Consider the following 23,996-nt stretch of genomic DNA (forward strand, 5'->3'; position numbering starts at 1 on the left):
AAATAGCTTAATGTAAATGTTATTGGTGAAACGTGCGTTTAGGGTTTGTGAAGAACTTTCCCCACACCACATTTGAAGGAAAAAAAACTGATTTTTTGAAAGTGTACTTTTGGATGGCATATTTTGTCTGGAATTATGCACAAAATTCCCGTATTCATGTTTTTTCTGGAAAGTTCCTCCTTGAATGTTATGCCAAAATTGAGTACCCAAATACTTATGGTCAACCAAGTATGTTCCTTTTTAACAATTTATGCAAACAAATTTTGACAATGTCTCTTTTTAAAAAAAAAAAATTGGGAAAGAGAAATTTTACAACTGTTTCTAATCAGATTTGAACAAAGTTATAAAATCAAATTCTTATTATTAAGTTGATACTCATCAATAACAATGTCTTCATTGAACTATAATATACTCAAATTAATTAATCTCAAAGTTTAGCTTAGGGTTCACAATCTGAAATAATGCTTTGAGTTCTTGACTCATGAGTTGCTTCACTGAAATTTCACTCAAAGGAATATTTAATGGTGTAACCTCAATGGAGAAACTTTGTGACACGCTTTTCATTGTTGGTCGAGAGGAAGGATTTAGATTTAAGCATTCAGATGCTACTACAACAACATGAATTATATCAAGTAAAACTTTCACATCATTTGGAAGTGGGAGACGTTGGTCTAATACTTCACGTAATTTGATGTCTTGAGTTGATGTTAATTGAAGTGATGACAATATTTCCTCAGGATGTCTTCCCAATAAAATTTCAAGTGCCACTACTCCAAAACTATATACATCACACTTTTCACTGACAACCATAGTATATGCAAGCTCTGCATTGACCAAATCACAATGAGAAAGTCAAAGGATGTGAAGAAAAATAGTTGATAATTATTATTATGTCTTTTTTCTTCTTTCACGTATATTGTAAAAAATAGTCAGTGATTTCTATTTTGGAATGAATATTTCTAAAATATCATATTGCGAATGAATTTATCCAACTCTAACTTCACATCTCTCAATACATTTTAAAATAGAAAATGATAAAGAAAATATAAAAATATATTATTACAACCAACTCTTATAAATATAAAAAGTATATACTTCATTCGGTCACTATTATAAGGAAAAATTCACTTTTTTGATACATTCAATAATTAATGAATCCAGTCTATGATAAAGACTACATATATTAATTATTCAATGTATCTAAAAAGTAAAGTTTTGTTTATAATAGTGACCAGAGAAAAAATTATTTTAATTAGGAGTTTATTTGAAACAAGTAATAATTATATTTAACTATTCAAAATGAAAATTTCTTTTCAACGAGACCTTGTATTTAAGGGTAAAGTTAGGAGTAGGCTTTTATGACCTTAGTATTAAAAAACAATTAAACATGTATATATGTTTTTTTTTTTAGAGATTTTTTTTTGAGGGATTTTTTTTTTTTTAGAGATAAACATGTATATTCGTTATTTGCCTAGATTATGAATATGTTTGTTATGCATCATACAAAAATTGGAATAAATAAAGAGACAGGAATAAAATTAATTCAATGAACAATTTACCAGGAGCTATATATCCAATAGTTCCACCAACTATTGTTTGATTAGATGAATCGTATTGAAGGAGTCGAGCTATGCCAAAGTCAGAAACACTAGGTTGCCATTCCGAGTTTAGCAAGATATTACTAGTAGATACATCTCTATGCACTATTGGAGAGGTGAAATCATGATGAAGATATGATAGAGCAGATGCAACTCCTTTAATGGTGTTAACCCTTTTTCTCCAATTGAATTTTATGGCTTCTACATCATCATGCAAGACGGAGAACAAGCTTCCTTTTTCCATATACTGATAGATCAAAAACATAACTCTTTTATGCAAACAAAATCCATAAAGCTTCAAAATATTTTTGTGCTTTATTTCTGATAATATTTTCACTTCATTTCTAAAACTTTCATCAAGAGATGGCACCTCTGCTTCATAGCTATGAAGTTTTTTTAGTGCAACAAATTTACCACTTGGTAATTGTGCCTTGTAAACACTTCCATAAGCTCCTTTCCCAATACAATATCTAATGTCAAAGTCTTTTGTTGCTCTAATGATGTCATTGTATGCTATTTTGCCATCATAATTCCATATACAAAATAAATCACCATTATTCCTTGTCTCCGTGTTTCCATGCTTGTTCTTGATAGAATTATGACGACGTTTGAAGTACACGAGAAGTGATAAGGCTATGGTTAGAATAAAAAGGATAGGAAGAGCAATGAAAACAATACGTTTTACTTTGCTATTTTTCTTGTGAGGTGAATGAGGTTCCGATTGGTCATATGAAGTGTCGATACATACATCTTTGTTCCTTGTGTTCCTTTGATTAAGATAAGTACATTGTGGAATGGGAACTTTCAAACAATTGTAAGAAATGTCCAGATAAAAGACATTACAGAGAGATTGGGGTATCAGTCCACTGAGATTATTATTACTTAAATTAAGTTTGTAAAAATGTCCAAACTGAGATGGGATTTCACCACTAATTAGGTTGTGACTAAGGTCGATGGAAGTTCCATAATCTGTCAATGGAAACAAATTGGAACGAAGCGTACCATTGAGTAAATTGTGGGAAATCTCAAGGGTTTCTAATTGAGAGAGATTTTTCACCGAAATAGAAAAGGTGCCACTGATGGAATTGTTTTTTAACCGCAACGTTTTCAGTTTGGTTAATTGGTCGAAATTAGATGGGAGGGAACCAGTGAGAAAATTGTTGGAGATGTCAATATACTCTAATTGTGTGAGATTTGTAAGGAAAATAGGCAAGTTTCTACTTAGTCGGTTGTGCGAAAAATCTATTTTTTGGAGATTATTCAAGAACCCTAACTCAAGAGGAATGGAACCTTGGATGTAGTTGTTAGAGATATATAGGTACTCTAGTTGTGTGAGATTTCCTAGTGAAGAAGGAATAGAACCTTGAATATTGTTAAAAGAGATATCAAGATACTCTAATCTTTTAAAATTTCCAAGCGAAGGAGGTAACTCACCTACAAGAGAATTGCTACGCAAGCCGAGATATGCGAGCTTTGAGAGAAGACCAATTTCTTTTGGGATACTCCCTTGTAGACCAATTCCAATGACATCAAGTTTTTCTAAATTGTGGAAAACAGACAAGTTGAGTTTTCCAAATTCAATAGCCCATCTTCTTGTTGCAATATATATATTGATTTCTTTTATGCTTCCAACCTCATTGCAAGATATACTAGACCAACTACAACGATTGGAGATATTGAAGTGTGCATCAGATGTGTTCCACCATCCACTATTGAGTATTGCATTTGCTTCCATTTGAAGTTGAGATGTCACTATGGCAAATTGAGTCCCCATGATCAAACCCCAAGTAAGAACAAAAATTTTCCACATTTTTGGACTATAGATATTAGAACAAAAAGATTTTGTCAAGTTCATTTTTTGAGATTGAATGAATTGCATATGTTCTAATAAGATGCATCAACCTTTATATTCGTTAGACACTCCCATTCTCATAGACCAATTCAATATGATTTAATGCTTTGAATAATTAACTGCCCTATGCATATGTCACAGCATTATTTTTTTGGATTAGCATGTGTCACAACATTGAACAAGTCTAATGTAAACATAATTTATTTTTTTAACGTATCACTCAAAGGCGACAAGACTGTTTTTTATAGTTTGGTTAAGAGGAAAATAAGATCGGATTAAATATTGTATAGCTAAAGATCAAATTTGGGATACATCCCAAAGTATTCAACCTTAACTAAAATTTGTGTACCATTTAAGTTAACTAATTTTACATTCATTGTTTTAGGGTCCGCTTGGATTGATTTATTTTTGAGATTATAAAAAAATAACATATTATGTTAATTTAAAAGTTCTCACTAACAAAAATTGTATTTTCATAAGTTGTTTTGTCGTAAACTATCTTGATAAATTTATAAATGATACGTAAAAGCTTATTTATTTGGATAAGTTGTTTTGCATAAGCTCAAAAATAAGTCAATCCAAATTAGCCCTTAATATTTGTGTATCATTGGTTTTTGTAATTGTTTCTCCTTCGTCTTATTTCCAGAGTTGTATTTGTAAATATATATATATAATGGGTTTAATTTGAATGTAATATTTGTTATTTTTAAGGGTCTTGTTAACGAGTGCCCCCGAGATTTTATAAAAAAGTCAAAGATTTCGATTTCGGATGCATTGATTACACATATTTTAATGTTAAGTTACTATTTAAAGGCCTTAACCAATGCCCCGGGGGCACCCGTTAACATTTCCCTATTTTTAATCATACTCTAATTAATAATATGTCTTTCACTCCTATGAATTTCACTTTGCATTTATCTCCCACTTTTTTTGAGTAGTTTTCTTTCACTTTTTTAATCCTCCGATTTTCATGGGAATATGCCTTGTAACCCAGAGTTTGATCATAAGGTCAGTATAATCTTGACAAGAATGGCTCCAACTTTTTTTAATAGTTTTCTTCCACTAGATATAAAGTTAATTAGCGCAAAATTAATTCTTTCTTGCCATTTACTTATTTTCTTTAACTTGAGTTGAACAAAAGAAAATGACACTAATAAAAAAAGGTAGCATACAACCAAGTTTTCTATGTTGATCCATTTACCTTGAACACTTTTCTTATAAAAAAAATTATCTTGTAGAGATTTTATCTCACTGTTTGTATATTTATATAGGGTTGAAATTGTCTACCATTGGATTGTCTATTTTTTGTGATTTTGACTTATCCCTTTCTTAACTTAACTTTTTCACTTGTCTAAATAATTTTTTTTCCTATTAGATAGACGAGATGACAAAGTCATCATAAACTCACACACACAAAGTGGAGGTATCGAGGTTCGAACCTCAGTCAGGACGTCCGACCTAACAATTTTGGCATTTTTGCCAATTGAGCTAGGACTTATGAGACTCGATCACAATCTATCTACAAAATACTCTAAAGTTATTAAATAGTAAAAGCAGAGGATCCATTATCATACTAATGTACTTCTCTCATCACTTTTACAAGAACATCTAACAAAATTCGTAGATATTAAAAAAATTGTTTGTCTGAAAAATGTATGACTATCACTAAATTACATTTTGTTTATAAATACATTCAATATTACTTTTCATATCTCAACAAATTAATAGTATTAATAAAATATATATTAAAAAAAATACATCTAAAAATTTAAAAGGATGTTATGTCCAAGGACTAACTCCTTCAAAAAAAAAATGTCCAAGGACTAACAGATCTTTATAATTGTATACTTGGTCAATTATTGTTGGAACGTGTGTGGAAATTGAGTAAAAAGACTAAACACAAATTCCCATGTTGGGTAGAACTAGTGTTGTGTGAATTGAAAAAAGTGGAAAGTCCCACATCGGATGGAACACACACATTAGTAGTGTTTATATAGTGGGGGTGTACCTCTAATTAATGGGGGTACATAAGCACTAGAGAAAAAATATATATTGATATATATTTTATTATTTGGAAATGATAAATTAAATAATTAATTTAATCATTATTAGAAAGTGCTTTCTTAGTCCCCAAGTTTTGCTAAAATATTTTGGTACATAATATAATATATTTTTGTACTAAATTTAATATATTTTAGTACTCAATTAAGATATTTTTGTACTAGATCTAATATGTGAATTACTTAATCGCAAAGTAATATGTTACTTGTTCCCAAAGTTTCTCATATTACTTGTTCCCAAAGTTTCTCACTTATTAGTTGTGAATTTTCTCTATAAATAGAGAGCTCACACAGTGCATTCCACACACCAAAGAGTTTCATTGAGTTGTCGGGAACTCTTTCTCTCTTCTCCCTTTTTTGACTTGTGTTGACGAGTCTTTCATCTCTTCTCCCTCCTTCCACTTGTTTAACAAGTCCTTCTCCTTTTTCTACTCCTTTCTGTCCCTTCGGAATTAAGAGTGTTCTTAAGACCATAGTCCCTTTTCGGTTTAATGTCCCTTCGGAATTAAGAATGGTCTTAAGTTCATAGTCCCTTCGGTAATATATGTCCCTTCGAAATAAAGAGTACTTTTAAGATCATAGTCCCTATTTGAAATAATAATGTCCCGTCGGAATAAAGAATGATCTTAACGGTATATAAATATTATAACAATATTTTTCTATTTGAGGAGAAATGGTGGTAACACCATATTTGAGTGGTCGTAGTGCCATATTGATACTTTGGAGAAATTAAGGTTAGAATGGTGGTAACACCATATTTGAGTGGTCTTAGCACCATAATAGAGTGGTAACAATACCATATTAAAGTGGTTTCAGTATTAAAGAGTGGTCTTAGTACCATATTTGAAGGTGTAATTCTCGAACGGTTTTCTACGGTGCAGTAGTTAACCGCACAGTTGTAGCTGGGCTTGTTTTATCCTGGAGGTGGCGTGGTTGATAGTCTACCTTGCACAATTTTGGGTAGTGCCACGAAACGTCTTAAAGAGAGCGACCTGGTCGTGACTCAACCTAGTAACAACTTCGGTAGATAATATAATTTGGAAATCCAAATACAACAGTTTAGAAATCCAAAAACAACAATTATGAAGCTTTGTGCACAAGTTAACTTTCGCATGACAGTTTTTCTATGTCAACGGGTCTATTATAATGTCAGTTGTTTTTTCTTTAAGAAGAGATTTGACAAATTCAATACGACTTTATCTTATAGTGAATATTTTTCTTTGTATTCTTTCTTTTTTTTGTCAAGGTTGTTTCTTTACGGTCTATCTATCAACAATAAAAATAAGGTTGTTATAAAAAAGTTTAAATATGATTTTAGTTAATGCAATTATAGAACTTGTTTAGTTTTAGTCTGTGTAAGTTTTTAGGGTTAAGTTTTTAGTCCCTATAAATATTCACAGTTTTGTTTTTAGTCCCTACAAAATAAAATCACACTTTTTAGTCCTTGTGACATTTTCCTTAAGCATTTTAGGGATCAAAAATGTTGATGGAAATTTTTTATAGGGACTAAAATGCTGATGGAAAAATTTTATAGGGACTAAAAATGCAGATGAAAAATTTTATAGGGACTAAAAAGTGTGATTTTATTTTGTAGTGACTAAAAACAAAATTCTGAATATTTATAGGGATCATTTACTTAATTAACCCAAGTTTTTATGTATGAAATAAGCTCTTTGAAAATTAAACATATGATGTTGGAAACTAGAAATATATTTATTCTAACATAACTTTGCTCACAAATGAATTTTACAGTAAAACAACAACTCTTGAAATTGTTCGTCGATAATAATTTTCACCACATCGAGACTAAATTATTATTTGACGAAAATAACTAATTTTTCCTCTGAAAAATAATCATTCGTTAATAATCAGTCATAGACAGATATAAAACTTTTGTTTAAATTTTCATGAATTCGAAGCTCGTTGAAAATTTTAAAAACGTTGGTAATTCACGAGAAAATACAACATGAGAGAAAGGATATACATTTTTTAGCCGACGGTCTCGTTGGTCGCGGACATGCGGCTGGAGGTTTTGTGGAAATATGATAGGGTAAGGCAGTACATGCGGCAACCGCAAATAAAGAACCTTTAACGGCCTACCACTATGTGACAAAAGCATAGGTCTCCCCAAGCAAGTTCTGGAATAATTCCATATGGAAGCTTTGGAGTTTGGCGTATTGAGTTAGATATATGATGAACTTCCTCTTGGCCCGGTGTTGGCATGAACAATACGGCGTAAACCGAACCCATGAGGGACATAAAGTCTTGGAGTAGGCCAAATTGTCAGCGACACAATAGGAGTTATATGCCTTACCGAGGTTTTGTTGTTTCGACACTTAGGTCCCAGTGCTAAAATCATATATTGGGCGACCAAGACACTCACCCAATTCTAATGAATGATATCTAAGGCCAAGGAAGAAAGTGGTTAAGACGACGTCTTGAGGATCCATGTTGGGACGTAATTGATCGACAACAAGGGAGACCACTTAACTCAACAAGGCTTGGAGAAAAAATGGTGATGCATGTGTGGAATCTCCATGGATACATCTGGACATACAACTAATCGACCCACAAAGCACAGATTGAGAGGGGATCTTGGACTCCTATTTTCTTTAGAAGAAGTTATGGTAAATATAGTTGAACCCTGCGTTATAGAAACCAAATAGAGCCACTTGCGGTTTGAAAAGCCAATATAACAAAAAAGTGTTATGTTCAACGTCATAAACTTATGAAAGAGGAGTCGAATTGGCTACAATGAATAAGTAGTAAATATAATAAATTTTGTTAAACGCAATGCCACAATAGTCAAATTTGAAGGCATAACTAAAGGAGATTCAGATTCAATGATTGGAAGGTTGATGATGGCAGCCACATCAAGGAGAGCGTGATTCATCATTCCTCAAGGGAAGACAAAGACGTTTACCCCAGTCGACCAATATCTAAGGAATCCAAACAATAGGTTTGAATTGAAGGGTGTGTCCATGTCTGAGAGCTAGCTTGATCATGTCATAGATAGCCCAACGCATCCATGTTTCACCATGAGTAGCTTCGACTAGCCTCAACCATGATATGTATGCGTCATACGGGCGAAGAAAGGTCTGGAATGTTAAAGTTTTCCCCATCGGTAGGAAACTTATATTCAAATAGAGGAAAAAAGTATGTTAAATCACGACGAAGTTAGTTGGAAAAGAACGTTATCCCTTCTTTAGTGAACGAAGTCGAAGGGAATAGTGAGAAATGATCTAGTTTTAAGATTAGAATGGGAGAATGCCTCGATGAGGCAACCATGTTCTAGTTTGGGGGAATTGCAAATATTTGATTTAAAAAAGGGTTTATGAAGCAAAGAAAAAGGAAACAAGATGAAAACAAAGGGTTTTGTTTTTTCAAAATACTAAGAAAACGGTGACCTTATGATTAAGAAGGTTATTGTTGGATTAAGTGGAGTAGGCAAGAAGTAATGATATTTGACCTATCATGAGCCAAATAGGGTCATAACGGCTAAACACCTATTTTTCGGCAAAATTATGATGTTATCCATGCGCAGCTACAATTAAGTGTGTCATGTCGTCTCATTTCTCAAGAATCAAGCAATGATACAACACAAAGTTGGACAAAAAATAATAATGTGTTGTGTGTTGCTTTATCCCTTGAATTTTAGGTTAAGAATTTGTGAAAATGCTTAGTTTTTGATTCCAATTTTTAGTGCATGCTTGTGAGTTGGGATGTGGAGATTGGGGATTGATTTGCCACTGTTTGAATGTGTTTCTTATTGTATATGAATAGGTGTGGTTGATTACTTGCTTTACAAGTCATGTAAATATTCGTGTGCGAAAGAAAAGTGTAAAATAGGCCTAGAATGTTCCATAATTGCTTGGCTTGATACTTTGCTCTAATCCTCATTGTTAAAGCTGAAATGAAACCTTTAAAGATTGATTGAGATGTGAGGGTTATGAGTTATGTATTGGTTTTGCATTTGTGGTCAAGTTTTAGGCATGTTTTGCCTTTTGTTTTTGGTGTATCTTGAAATCTTGTGATGTTTACTTGCTTGAATTTTCTTACCATATTACATATCGTGCTACTAACCCTTTCATTACATGCTTCGTTCGCTTCATAAACATCCCCATCTCATCCCATATTCACCTTTATTTTCTTACAATTTAATTTTTCACCAAGAACTAGTATGTAAATTTAGGTATTTTGTAATATTGCTTTTAAATTCTTACAAGACCATAGAATGTATCTAGGCCAATGATGTAAAGGACAATGGACTCTAATAATGTACACCGACACAAGCACCGACACATGCACACACCTCACTTTAGATGCATGGCTAGGATATGTATGTTTAGATGTATGTTTAGGATTGAATGTTTAGATGAATGCCTAGGGTTTACACTTAGAAAAAAAATCTCTTTTTAAACAAATATGAATAATATCACTCAAATCATTTTCACAATAAACCTTGGGGGTCCAAAACCCCATTGATTTTCTCTTTTATTTTCTTAATCAAAATTTCAATGAATCTTAATCATACTTGACCTTTTTTCCAAAAATCACTAATCAAACCCCACTTTTTCTTAAATCTCATGCCTTTAAGGCCTCTCAACCTCCATTCTTCAAAATTCCAATTTTCAAACTTAAAATCAATCAACAAAAACAAAAACTTTTTTGGAAGAGAACTACGGTGGATTTGATCCCTTAAACGGGTACGTAGGCAAGGAAACAATATTCCTTCAATTCAAATAAAATAAAAATTCAAACGCTTTCTTCTCCCTCCAATTCTTGACTTAGTAAACCTTAGGCAAAAGCATTTGTTTACACCTAAACTAATTACCATATTAGCCGAATTCGACAAATAAGTGATTAAATAATCATGCGCTGAAGTCCCCTCAGTCGAGTGAAGGATAAGTGATGCTAGAGTATTCGAGTGAGGGAGTTAATTTTTTTCCCAAGGCCAGAACATGAGTTGTCAAAAAGCTCAACATTGAGTCAAAGACATAGTGGAACTAGACAATGGCGTTTTACTCACGATCTTTCTCTCAACGCCAGTAGCTGTTATAAGGAATTAGGACAAACACACGATATGTAATAGAGTTATGCATAAATGAACCTCGTCAATATATCATACCGAAAAGAGGAAGTTGAAGCCAAATGTGGGGGTGCCACAATCCCACTACCATGGAAATTAACACGCAACACCCACAAAATTTGTTGAATAGAGGTTATGCATTGTAGACCACGATATTTTGCTAATATGCAGTAGTTTTGTTATAAATTATCCCCTAATACATTGTAATCAACACACCCAATCAATCAAACAAGCTTATTTTCGCAATTTATTCCTTTATCTTTCTATTTTTATTTTTGCATTTCTTAGTGTAAAACGTTCGACTAAAGTAGTTAAGGAACCCACAACTAGGATAAAGTTTCTCTCTCGTGGTTAATCACTTAAAACAAGGAAATCACACAGAGGAAACTCAATCGACCTCTACCAATTGCAACTTTCATCAACACCAGCATTAGTTTTTTCATCATAATTTATTATCACTCACAAGATTTGGGTGGGGATGAAAAAAAAATCTATAGCGCGGATATCATGGATAAAATCACCATGATCACGGAACAAATACCTTAACGGGACATCAACAAGTAAAATAAATGAATATTTTAACTATTTGTCATTTAATGGATGCAATGTGGATTTAATGATATCTGTGTATGTGGATATTTATACTCATTATTAAACTAAGTAAATAACATAAATATTCTCACTTAAATATAAAAGACCATTTCAACTTTCGTAAAAACACTTTCGTATTATTTTAAGAAGTTGCGAACTTTTTTTTTTATTATAAATGAAATATATAAATATTAATATTTTGTAGGGTTAATTATGTTTTTGGTCCCTACAAAATTGCGACCTTGTAAGTTTAGTCCTTACTTAATTTTAATAGCATTTTTAATCCCTACAAAAAATTTCTGCACTCAATATTAGTCCTTACTCAATCCAAATTTGTTTAATTTATGCTTAAACTCTTAAGTTTTTCAACAATTTTTTACAGGCGTGTTAAAAACGTTATTAAAAGGTCCTTCGAAAAAATATCGCAAAAATTTGATTTCTACGTCCATATTTTTGTTACTTATATCTTAAACTTTTGTCGTTTTAAAAAATTCATATTTAATTTATTTCATGTTAAAAAATTATAGATTTTAGTAAATGAACCTTTCATAGTGTTCTAAACTTGTATAAAAAGAATCGTTAAAAAATTTAAGAGTTTAAGGATAATTAAACAAAATTTATTTTAGCAGGGACTAAAATTATAAGTAAATTTTTTTTGTAGGGATTAAAAATGCTATTAAAATTAAGTAAGGACTAAACTTACAAGGTCGCAATTTTGTAGGGACCAAAAACATAATTAACCCTATTTTGTAATATTGTTATTGTTTTGGTAAAAAGAAGAAAATGAATGCGATTATTTTTTGCTGTTAAATTGAGAGTAACATAAATGTGATTAAATTTTTGCATGTCATATTTTGTTTGGGGTAATAGTCATTTTAATCCATGAATGTGTAACAAATAACCACAATAGTCATTCAATGTATCGAAATTTTAAAATAGTATCCGATGTTAAAATATTTTCTTAACATTGACATTAACTCTTTTCATATATGGACTGATATGACACTAAATAAATACTTACAAGGACTGATATGATAATAAATAAGTATATTGACAGGGTTAAAATGATGTATATATTAACAATGAATCACCCCGCACAAGGTGTGCAAAGAATGAAACAAACAAAAGTAAATGACTATTCTGAATAACATATTGCACAATTAAATACATCATTGTGAGCTTAGCTCAGTTGGTAGGAACAGTGCATAATATATGCATGGTCTGAGATTCAAACCCCGATCACCGTAAAAAAAAATACAATTTTAAAATTTCGATATACACATCAGAAATTCGGCACCAAAATAACTATAGGTCTTGTTAACGAGTGCCCCGGACACTTTTTAAGGATTCAAAAAGAATTCCTAAAAAAAAAAATTCTAAAAAAAGAAATTATTTTATAAAAAAATCAAATATTTTGATTTCCGAATCATTAATTAGTAATTACACATATTTTTTTATGATAATTATTATTTAAAGACCTTAAGTGGTGCTTAAGATTTCCCAATAACTATTACCCCTATTTCAATTTGGCGTTTAACAACTCTTAACAACATTCCACCCGAAAGCAGCTTTTACACAGTATCAATAAAACAACGATAGAGAATCATAAAAAAACCCCAAACGCGCGTTTCAAATAATCCAACCCCAAACGCTCGCGCGTGAATAATCCATTTTCCCCTTCTTTTAATCGAAAACAAAAGTTGAAGAAATCAAACAATCATTTTCACTTTTGATTACCGAATCAAATTCAGAATCTGCTTAAACAATGACGACGGAGGATAACAGCGTTAGGGTTTCTTCTTCCAATGAAGCATCTGCGACTAACGAAGCTTCACAAACAAGACAGAGGTAACTCACGTCATTGAAAATTGAAATTAGTTAATTTTTTGTTGTTAATTATGTGAAATTAGTTTGATTATTTTGCTGTGTGATCGATTTCACTGTGGATTTGTCTTTTTTATGGAATTAGAATTATTATGAATAGCTTAGTGCGAATGTTTTCACTTTTCAAATGTTAAAAAGCTGGATTAGTCTCTGAAAGTTTTGGTATCACGGTGGGTTTACTGAAATCATGGTTACGCCGTGATTTTTTACCTCCAAAGTGTAGCTTTTGCAAGAGGGTCGTGGTAACTAGTGCCCCCGAGACACTTGTTAAGGGAAAAAAAAGTAAATTTTGCATTGAAAAGAGGGTTGACTACACTAGTTTTAAGATAATTTTATTATATTTGGTTCATTTGCAAAATTACGGTGGCTCGTGCAAATTTGTCAAACTCACCGCGATAGCAAACATGTTATCTATTGGTGAAACAGGCGTTTAGGGTTTGGGAAAAACTTTAATAGATGTTTTCGAAAGTGTATTTTGTCTGGGAGTATGCAACACACTTCCGAACTGAAGTGACATTGGGCGTGGAAAGTTTCTCCCTTAGGGTTATGCCAAAATGACAACACACTTGGTGCATTAGATTTTAGGTTATGTTTGTTTGGATTGACTTATTTGGGTTTATCTACTAACACAAGATTTGTGACTGTTTTTCAGCTTATTTTCGTAAGTTCTCCCGGATAACTTATGAAAATAGCTTATACAAAACAATTTAAATTTATTTTATCTTTTGCAATAGAAATAACATATACATAAGCGCATGATCTTTAAGTTGCAAATAAGTTTTTATCCAAACAGTGCTTGGCAGAACTGTAAGGGAGTTCTCCAAGATATTCCCGAAAGCGCACTTTTGGACGGCCTATTTTGTTTGGAAGTATGGTCAAAATTCCCGTTTTTTCTGGATGCGTACATTCTAAGTAATGTTGGGGTGTTGAAAGTTTCTCCCTTAGGGTTATGCCAGAACGGAAAACACTTAGGGTCTGTTTGGATTAGTTTATTTGAGCTTATCTACTGGCATAAGTACTTGCGACATTGTTTCGGGATTTGGGGTAACTTATGAAAACAATTTCTGACGTTTTCATAAGTTGTTTTCATGTTATTTCCACATCAGGATAGCTTATGAAAATAGCTTATAGATTATACAAAAAACTCAATAAACCCTTATGCTATAAGCTGCAAAGTCAACTGCAAATTAAATTGTTAATCCAAACAGGGCCTTAGTGCATTAGATTTTAGGGTCACATTGATAGAATGAGAATACTAAAGAAAATTTATTCTATTGTATTTGATATATTTTGTGAGTTTTTTATTGAATGTTCTGATTTATTTGTAGAAAGAAGAGAAAGTGGGATCAACCAGCAGAGTCATTGGTACCAGTTGGGATGGCAGTACCCGGAGTTCTTCCTTTGAGCAATGCTGTGCCTCTTGGTGGGGTTGCATTTCCGGGTGTGACACCAGTGATATCCAGCGCTCTTTTGACTAATCCATTGGCTGCTGCAGCCCTGCTTCAGCAGCAAAGCACGGCGGCGGCCCAAAAATTGAATCAAGTGAGCAGTCTAATACCTTGCAATGTTTGATGTGTTTGCCGATGCTATTAATCATATTGCCGTATCATTGTTTTATTGTTCTAGTTTGTGGGAAAGCAAGTGTGGTATTTTTTGATGAAATTTCATCTAAGGATTTTGAACTTGGTGCTTGAATGATATGAGAAATATAAGGGGATTGTGAACTTGGTGCTTGAACTGTGTCCTCTATTGAAGTGCTAGTAATCCTCTTGGAAGTTTATTTACACCGCAATGAATTCATGATATTTTTTTAAACGGAAAATGCAATGAAATCTTGACATTGAAAGTTGAAACTATATACAATTAATTTAGTTTTGTAGTCTGACACTTTAATGATTTGATTATTCAGCTTCTTATGCTCTGTATTTTTACCTTTTAAAGCACGCTCTTTTAAGATTTGTGATATTGAATACTAGCTTCGTCCACTTGAACTTCTTAGACCCATCACTCACAAGTCTGCAGAATATGCTTTCGGGTAGTCTAAAATCATTGACTTCATATTTTGTGCATTTGTGATTAATAAGCTCTCTTTAATTTTTTATTTAATTTATACAGGAGTATTTTGGCAAATTTGTGTTCTCTGTTATTCCAAATATTCCTTTCCTTCTAATTTCCATAGAATAATTTGCAAGGGTAGATTGATACTAGCAACATATTTACTTGAAGTGTTTATGTGTTTATGTGTGTAGAGATTTTGTACTATGCTGCTGAAGCCTTTGATTCTCCCTGAAGTTTTTGCATTATTTTATTATAGATAGATATAGTTTTCTTTTGTAAATTTTAAATATTTTTTTAATTTATTGTGGGATAAATTTTCATGTAGCAAAAGATCCAAGATGAGTTGGTAATTGCTCGAGAAATCGTCATAAATGATGCAGAATCTTCTATTCGTTACAAGCTGACAAAACGGCAGACACAAGAGGAGGTGACCTGTATAAGATCAATTTTACTCCCTTTTAACCCCAAGCTTCTCTTCAATTTTTATCCTAACGATCAGTTTTCCTCTTCTTGCAGATCCAGAGGTGCACTGGTACTATAGTTATAACTAGGTTTGTATCGTTTAAAGCATTTCTTAAGCCCTTTTAAGTTTTTTTGCTATACTGCTGAAAGTAATGTATATGCTGGTTGCTTTTGCAGGGGTAAGTATCGACCGCCCAATGCGCCGCTCGATGGAGAAAAGCCGTTGTATCTCCACATCTCTGCAGGGGCTCATGTAAATGCTGATACTTGTTTATTTTTTTATTTTTTATATAGCACAATGATTGGGTTAAATGATCAGATTCAATTGGACATTTTTGTCCAATCTTTTATTTTCGTATTGAAGTAACATTTATTATTTCTTAAAATAATGTGGTCAGAACTCATAGATTGGAAAGCTTCAAGATGAATAGAGTCTAATTAAAGCAATTAAATGAAATGTCACGTGAAAGAGATTATTGAATTTGTAACAAATTGGCTTCTTATTCACGAAAAGAGAATCATATTACTTTTTTGTATGTCATGACACAATAATTGATTAATGGCTGTGTTACATGAGAATGAATTATGTAATTTAGTTTGCTTCTGGTGACATACATTATGTTGCAGATAAAAGATACGGCAGAACGGATTTTAGTTGTTGATCGTGCTGCTGCGATGATTGAAGAAATGCTAAGGCAGGGGCAAAATTCACAGTCAATGTCTTCTGCTTTACCTTCACCTTTGGCTAATGGAGTGAAGGTATAAATTCATTCATCATTAGCTCATATATAATGTGATGTGATGTGTTGATAACTAAAATGCATTAATGAATCAGGTATTGAGCACATGTGTGTTTTTGGGCTTTGATGCTGACCCATCATGGAACATTGTTGCCCGTATACGTGGACCAAATGTGAGTCCTTCCCTAACTAGTTGATTTGTCTAGTTACTCTTGGACTTGATGTTTGTGCATGAATATAAGTGGACAGTCTGCCACAACTATTTTCAGAGAGGACTGTTTTGAATTTTCTCCTCTGTAATCTGTCCATCTATTATTGACTTTTTGAGTCTCATGTAATGGACATGTTATGATTCACGATTTTATCATATATTGATTTGCTGTTTTTTTTCTCCTTACATTTTTACTAGTCTATCTTATTGCCCACTGGGAGTAGGTGTGTATTTGTTTTAAACTTCTATTTGATTGCGTGGAAATACTTTGCTATAGCTTAGGTTATTGATTTCCAAGGTGTTGATTAGGCAAGAAAAGAGGGAGGATGTCTGGGGAAATTGAAGAGTGTTGTAGTTGGCAAAGTGTTCTTTTTATGGGTTGGGATCCTCTCAATTTTCTAAACAAAATGGAAATGTCAATTACTATATTTTTTTTTACTAAATAAATAATATAAATGTAAACATTTCTAAAATTGGAGACATTAATTGAACATTTATACACCGAAACTTTGAGAATGGAACAAATGGAATAAAAAATGGAGAGGATCTTAACTCTTGACTGGGATCCTCTCCATTTCCTAAATAAAATTGAAATGTCAATAACTAACTCTCTTAGGTTGTGGGCTTCTTCAAAAAAAAAACAAAAAACTCTTAGGTGTGGGGTTAGGCCTGTATATATACATACTAACAAACAAGAACAGAGGAAACTCACCAAGTAACTACAAATTAGAGATTAAATTTACACAGATAATTACGGGTAGAGACTGAGCATTCGGTTGTTTGCTCATCAATACGTAAAACTAGATTTACCTAAGAAAATATCGGAGTTATGCTAATTCATCTAACAGCATAAGTCTGACCTAACTTTTTTTATTTATTGGACGGATGCCTCGCATCATTATTGCTGGATAATTATTTATTTTAATATATTTTATGATGCTTAAAATTGTGTATTTGTAAATAATCTAATGTTTCAAGCCTCCTCTGACGTCTCCGTACAATTTGGAGAATTTTTTTGGGGTTGGTGGTCGTTTGGATTTGAACGTGCAGGACCAGTATATAAATCACATTATGAATGAAACAGGAGCAACAGTAATACTTAGAGGACGTGGTTCCGGAAACGATGAAGGCTCAAATGGAGAAGGTACTTTCTTCATTTGTGGGATTCAAACTTTTGAAGGGAATTATATTTCAGCATAGCTTATTTTCATGATATTCGGTTTTCAATTTGATTCGTTTTCGGTTTTAGATGGACAGCAGCTTATGCACCTGTTTTTGTCTAGTAACAATGCAAAAAGCCTTGAAGATGCTAAGTTCTTGGCGGAAAATCTTTTGGATACAATCAGTGTGGAATGTGGTGCTTCGAGGTATTTAATTTTATATTGTCATCTGGTATAGGATGTGAGCCAGGTTTTTTTCTTACCAGAGTAGAAAATTTAGGGAATACTTTGTTTTTCTCAAATGTTAGCTCTTACCATATAGAAACAAATCTTTTTTTTTAGAAAATACAAATTTTTATTATTTGATATTTCATGGAACACGGCAACCTACCTTTTGATTATTTCCCATGCTGATGTCAACATGACAACAATCCTTCACACATTTTTTGAAGTGAATTTGGAATATTCTTCGGTACATTTCTGGAATCTGGGGCTAAATTATGGAATTATTTATATCACGTGTAGTTTTAAATGAATCTGTAATATTACTTTGGTACCCTTCTGGAAAAGGGGCCTAAACATTAATTTTCCCGATACACATCCTAGAAAAACACGTATCTCTCAGTGTGATAGACAGTAGGTTTGACTAGAAAGATGTGATATTTTCGGTAGCTAGGTGACCGGTGATGAGACTGAGAAATTCTCATCTCCGAAACATTCGCTGCTTTAAATTCCCTCTTTTCTCTTTAAAAAAAATTGGGGAAGGGGAAATTATTTGTTGGAACATTTGGGTTGCCTTCATTGCAGCCTTCAACACCTTCATCGTGTTGGGTTTGAGGGGGTGGATTTTGTCCCACAGTGCTTAGAGATATGGTGTGTGTAGTACTGTAGTGTTTATAAAGCTTGGACAACCCTCACCTTACAAGCCGATTTTGTAAGGATTAGTTGAGCCCAACTCAAATTTTAAGATTATTATTAATAACGATGACACAAATGACCATTTTACGATAGTCCGTGATGGGATTTGAACCATGCCCTTTGAGGTTACAAAGTCAAACTTTTAACACTAAGATGACACCTATTGCACTAAAGTAGAAAATGAATATTTTGGGCTTTGTGTAAGTCCTTACTTTGAAGGGCCTCATAAATTATCGCTAGTCTTCAAAGTAAGGGCTTCATAAAAATTATTTTGATGAAGGGCCTCCCTTGCACTCACTTCACAACATCTCATTAGATAATGTAAGCCTTTCAAATTGTAAGACCCTTGAGGCTGATACCCAACAGCTTCTCCCCTGCACTCAAATCACATGAAGGGCCTCATAAAAATTATTTGCATGAATGTATGTTGCCTTTGTTTTCGCTTCTATCTCAGGGACACACTTATACTATCCTGCTATTGATGCTTGTTATTTTAGTTTAAAATTTAGGCACATTTGTGTTGCAGATAGGTTCTTTCACATGGTCATTGTATGGTAATTGGGAAATTTGAAACTCCTGGACTTTGTTGGTTGATTTAAGTATTAAATTTGGTACTTGTGTTGGGTTTGATATGGTAGTGTGTGGGTGGGATGGGATTCCCACAATTGGACATCTGGTAAATCTGATTGGCAATCATCTTTTTCCCTTGCAATTCTTTAAACTATGTTATTTGGTTATTTTTATTGTTGGGAACATGCTAAATTTCTTCTAAGTTATAGGAATAACTTTTGATTTAACTGTCATAGGATTTCATCATGTAAAGTTTATAGTGCTGTTCCACCTCCACAGCCGGTATATACTGCTGTTCCACCTCCACAGCAGGTATATACTGCTGTTCCATCACCCCAGCAGGTTTATAGTGGCCCTTCATTGTCGAAGCAGATTTCTAATGCCATTTCACCCCTACAACAAGGTTACAGTGCTGTTCCACCCCCACAGCAGTTGTTGGCTGGAGTTCAAAGTTCGGAGGCAAGCACAGACGTAACCACTACTTCAATGTCATTGACTGCAGTTTCGACACCAGTTCCTACAGCAAACATGATTGGTTATGCTCCTCCTTTAGTATCAGGTGGAACTAGCTATATTGGATATGGTGGAATATATCCTCAAGCTACCCCTTTGCAACAAGTTGCTCTTGCCCTGAGGCACTCGCCTCCTGTTGCTTCAACAGTTGCTCCCGCAACATCGGCACCAAACAGAGAATTCAAGTCAACCACAAACTCTAATCATGAAAAAGAGGATAAACGGACAGCTCAGAGGCGAAAATTTCAAGAACAACCAGTTGTTTCAAAGGGCGCAAAACACAATCAGGTCATTGCATTGCCATTGATAAAATCTTTTAATATATCACTGCATGATGCAGGGGGAATATCATTGAATCTCTTGATAACTAGTTAGGTTGCAGTAAATAGAAGCCTTGGTTTATGGGAAGTCTGGTTTAATCTCTTTGCATTCATATATACTATTAATTGGATGTGGAAATTTGAATATTTTGAAAAGCATCAATGCAAGAATTATCTTATGTTAGGGCTGTAAACGAGGAGCACTATAACGATATAAAGTAAAAGATTGCGGGTGGGAATAACTTTTAAGAATATTGAATTTAATTCAACAAATATTATTGTGAACAAGAAATGCTCTGATAGATAATTGAAGTAGTATGTATGGTTAATGGGGAATTGGAAATGAACCGGGGAAATGGGGAATCCAAAGAATGTGAATTGGGAAATGAACCAGGGAAATTAACCACCTACTAATTGCTTAAAACACCCTCTCATATTGGATCCTAACAAATTTGGATGAGAACAAATGAAAGAATCATTCTTTGAAAAGAAAAGATTGACAAACCAAGGCTGGTAACTCCCTAAAGGGACAACTCCCTCACAACCAAGTTGGTTAGTATACAACATGAACACATTACAAACTTTCCTTCCCTTTCATATTTTTTCAGACTTCAGAGTTTTCAATAGCAATGCAGGTAAAGAATAGATTAGATTATTGCTATTGATCCACATTGCTATTGAATAGATTAGATTATTCATTATTACTTTCTTTGAACGTAGTTATCTTTATTTTTTTTGGTTTTCAAAATGAAAGGTAGCGAAGTAAATAGTAGCAAAATATCAAATGCTTCAGAAAGGGAAGTCAAATGCCTAGTATACAGCAGATCTGCTATAAGCTAATCCCTCAAATGACTGATTTGACAAAAAATTCCTTTTTTTTTTTTCCATAATAGAAGCAATTATTTTTTTTACCCGTTTATTATTCCTATTTGTCCCGGTTCTCCTTATCCTCTGACCACAGCCTTGGGTGTGGTTCTTCTAACTTACCTGATGTATTTTCACTTTCCACTGTATGTTTGGGTGAAATTGCCAGTTGAGCAGATAACCTCATTTTTTTTTCTTCCGTTTTTATTGCATCTAGAGCTGTCTGTGGAGTGTGGACACATTGACATATTAAACATAACTTCCAATATTTTTCTATTCTCGTTTATAATTTTTCTTTATAAAAAAACAATAGCATTACAAAACTTATCTTTCAAATGCTCTTCATCTATAGCTCCGTTCTGGTCTAAACATATTATCTTGTGCTGATTTTTGATACTTAATATTCCAGGTATTTTCTCTGACCTTCTATGCTGACACTGGACCTGTCTGTTGGGCTGTTGGTTTATGTTTGACAGGGTTTTCAGTTTTGGAAAGTTTGCTTGTGGCTTCACAGTATACGCCCTTGCCAGTCCAAATGTTTTATGATTTTTCTCTCCATTGGTAAAGTTGTGGCAAGCTTGTGCTTTGCCCTCCATTTCTGCATACATAGGCTCCAAAAGAAAATAAATACTATAATAAGAGAGAGAATAAAATTTATATGTGATAAGAGTCACTAATGGTAAGAGTTTGACCTTGTAACCTCAAAGGACAGAGTTCAAATGCCCTTTGGGACATTTATAAAATGATCATTAATGTCACTTTAATTAATAATTTACCACAACTTTGAACGAGAAAAAAAATATAAGGGTCCTTCATCTTTAGGTTATCCATTGAAAGGACACTCTTGAACATCCAATATTTTTAAAACCAAAATGATGTCAGCCATATCCTAAACAAAGCCATCTTACTTAAAATTTTGCATCTCACTTTAACCTGTTGCCTCCACGAAATCTTGTTAGGCTAATCCTACATGCCTCGATATGTTTAGTTAAAAATAGTTGTGTACATAAACTCATTGCTCATTAAAAATCTCAATTTTTTGAGTGCTACCCATAAAGTTAACCCACCACTTGACAAAAATCGCAGTTCTTTTTGCAAGATATGTTTATATTGGTATTTGACATCAATGGCTCATTTGGCATTGGCATTCAGTCCCCAAAATATTGGGAAAATTTGAGCTGCAGATGTACAGTCATGTTGCCGATTATACTATTCGTTGACATATGTTATCTCAACAAATTCCTATTTGTGTTACATTTCAATTATATTAATTAATTAGCCACTTAAAACGGTTTTAGGCTACAAATTTCCTTAGACTTTTATCATGTGACATTAAATCAAGTTATAGATTGATAGTTGACAAGATATTTGCCAGTTTATCCTACCTTATATTGTTGTGCATTGTTTTCTGTATGTTTTTATAGTTCAGTCTCAATTGACTAGTTTGGTTTATTAGAACATTAGTAAAATATCTGATTCAGAAGTTTGTATTTTTGTTTTGTTCCACTCTAACTCAATTGCAGGGATCGGAACTTCTAAAATCTAGTGAAAGATATGAGGGCTTGGCTGTGAGGAATATATCGACTATGCCTGCTCCCAAGAAGTTGATCCAGCCACCGTCCAACGGATTTCCAGCACCTCCACCAAGAACTATGCCTCCACCACCTCCTCCAAAAAGAGCTATGCCCCCACCACCTCCTCCACCTAAATTTTATGATTCAACTGAAGTTAAAGTACAAGACAAGAGCAATAGTTTACGGAAGACAAAATCTGATGCAGTTCCTGGTTAGCATTTAACTTGCTTTTACTGAAATGAACAACTTTAATATTGTTTTAGATGTGTCATTATATGTTCTCTCTATAATGTGTAGTATGTATGAAACTTTTACCGTCTGCTTTTAAGTGTGGCCCTTTAATTGACTTTGTAATGCTTTCTTTATTGTGCATCTTTTAGATTTGTTTGTAACTTTAGGAATTTATTTCAGATACTTTAGTCAAGCTAATGGAATATGGTGACGACGACAACGATGACGATGATGATCTAGACGATTCAAATGAGAAAATGCCTCCTCGCCCCACCCAAGCAATTGGGGCTCAAAAGCCTTTCTGGCGGGTGAAAACCCCTTAGCATGATTTTTGGAGAAAAGATAGTTGGTTGTCGAGAGTAGCATTTGAACTCTACAGGATATATTGCACATTCTCATCTGCTTTCCAGATGTCTTGTAATTTTTAGTCCTAATTTCAGTATTACACCAGTAGTCGAATTTTTTAGTAGTTTAGTTGGCCATCAATATGATGATAGTTGGCAAACTCTTTACAACTAGTCCTGACTGACAACTGAAACTGTAGCGCTCCCAGTCCCAGTTTGTGAAATATGTATTTCCATCCTCCTATTGGGTTTTAGCTATCTCGTGTTTCTTACAAATCAACACTAATTTGTGATTGATTTATTCAAGAAAAATGCAACATTTTAAAAATATATCTTACTAGATGAGTATGGATTATTTTATTAAAAAAAAAAGGGGATGGATATGAATTGCCCAAACTCCTGCACTCGAAATCTAAATGTTAATGGATTATCGTTGTGCAAGTTTCTAATTCATTTGACCATTTTTCTAGTAAGAGAAATGATATTTTGACAACCACTTTTTGACAATTTTGGACAACTTTCTCTCTCATACTCACATGATGTTGTTATCCTCTCTCTTCCTTTTTCTCTCTCCATTGTTTTTGACCAATAAAAAGTGAGAAAAACAAGGTTGTCAACAAAGTTGTCATCAAATGGATGTCAAAATATCATTACTCTTCTAGTAATGTCATAAAAGATCTCTTTCGAGTTTTAAATTGATTCTGACATTGGGGGAGCTGTCAACTGATAACTGCATATCCAAATTGGCCTGTTTTAGAAAGATTGTTTGGAGTTTGACAAATAACAAAATTTCAAAATAAAGTAAGAGGTTAAAAAGTAATAATTAATTTGAGTTTTTTTCTTGAAAAGAAATAATAATTTCAGTTGGATGTGGTTATTCACAGTTTGAGAAAAAGCGTATAGAAATCTCAACTTTCAGCTAGCAGAATTTCTTGCAAATTTTCAGGATAGACTAAT

The 23,996-nt window shown here is 33.2% G+C and overlaps 2 protein-coding genes across 6 annotated transcripts; one reads left to right on the forward strand and one right to left on the reverse strand.

Annotated features, from left to right (window-relative positions):
- Positions 1 to 276: 276 nt before the first annotated feature.
- LOC146904391 (uncharacterized) lies at positions 277 to 3,477 on the reverse strand. The gene is made up of 2 exons (XM_085730233.1): positions 1,560 to 3,477; positions 277 to 824 (listed from the first exon to the last, which is right to left on the reverse strand). Exons 1-2 carry the CDS (start codon positions 3,475 to 3,477, stop codon positions 418 to 420), a joined length of 2,325 nt encoding a protein of 774 aa, XP_085586359.1. The 3' UTR covers positions 277 to 417.
- A 9,264-nt stretch (positions 3,478 to 12,741) lies between these two features.
- On the forward strand, positions 12,742 to 23,367 carry RIK (RS2-interacting KH protein). Of its 5 annotated transcripts, none has more exons than XR_015020490.1 (12): positions 12,742 to 13,038; positions 14,403 to 14,616; positions 15,458 to 15,559; positions 15,649 to 15,683; positions 15,772 to 15,847; positions 16,222 to 16,353; positions 16,430 to 16,507; positions 17,596 to 17,689; positions 17,795 to 17,912; positions 19,430 to 19,994; positions 21,300 to 22,675; positions 22,876 to 23,367. XR_015020490.1 is itself a non-coding variant. In XM_085730234.1 (12 exons), exons 1-12 carry the CDS (start codon positions 12,956 to 12,958, stop codon positions 23,016 to 23,018), a joined length of 1,902 nt encoding a protein of 633 aa, XP_085586360.1. In that variant the 5' UTR covers positions 12,742 to 12,955; the 3' UTR covers positions 23,019 to 23,367. The 5 variants fall into 5 exon arrangements, 2 of the variants coding, with proteins under 2 accessions (XP_085586360.1, XP_085586361.1); XR_015020489.1 differs by having other exon boundaries at positions 21,367 to 22,675; XR_015020491.1 differs by having other exon boundaries at positions 15,464 to 15,559.
- The last annotated feature ends 629 nt before the right edge of the window (positions 23,368 to 23,996 follow it).

The sequence above is a fragment of the Medicago sativa genome, chromosome 7, assembly GCF_051527215.1.
Source record: "Medicago sativa cultivar Bolivia chromosome 7, Bolivia_mono, whole genome shotgun sequence".
Taxonomy (NCBI): Eukaryota; Viridiplantae; Streptophyta; class Magnoliopsida; order Fabales; family Fabaceae; genus Medicago; species Medicago sativa.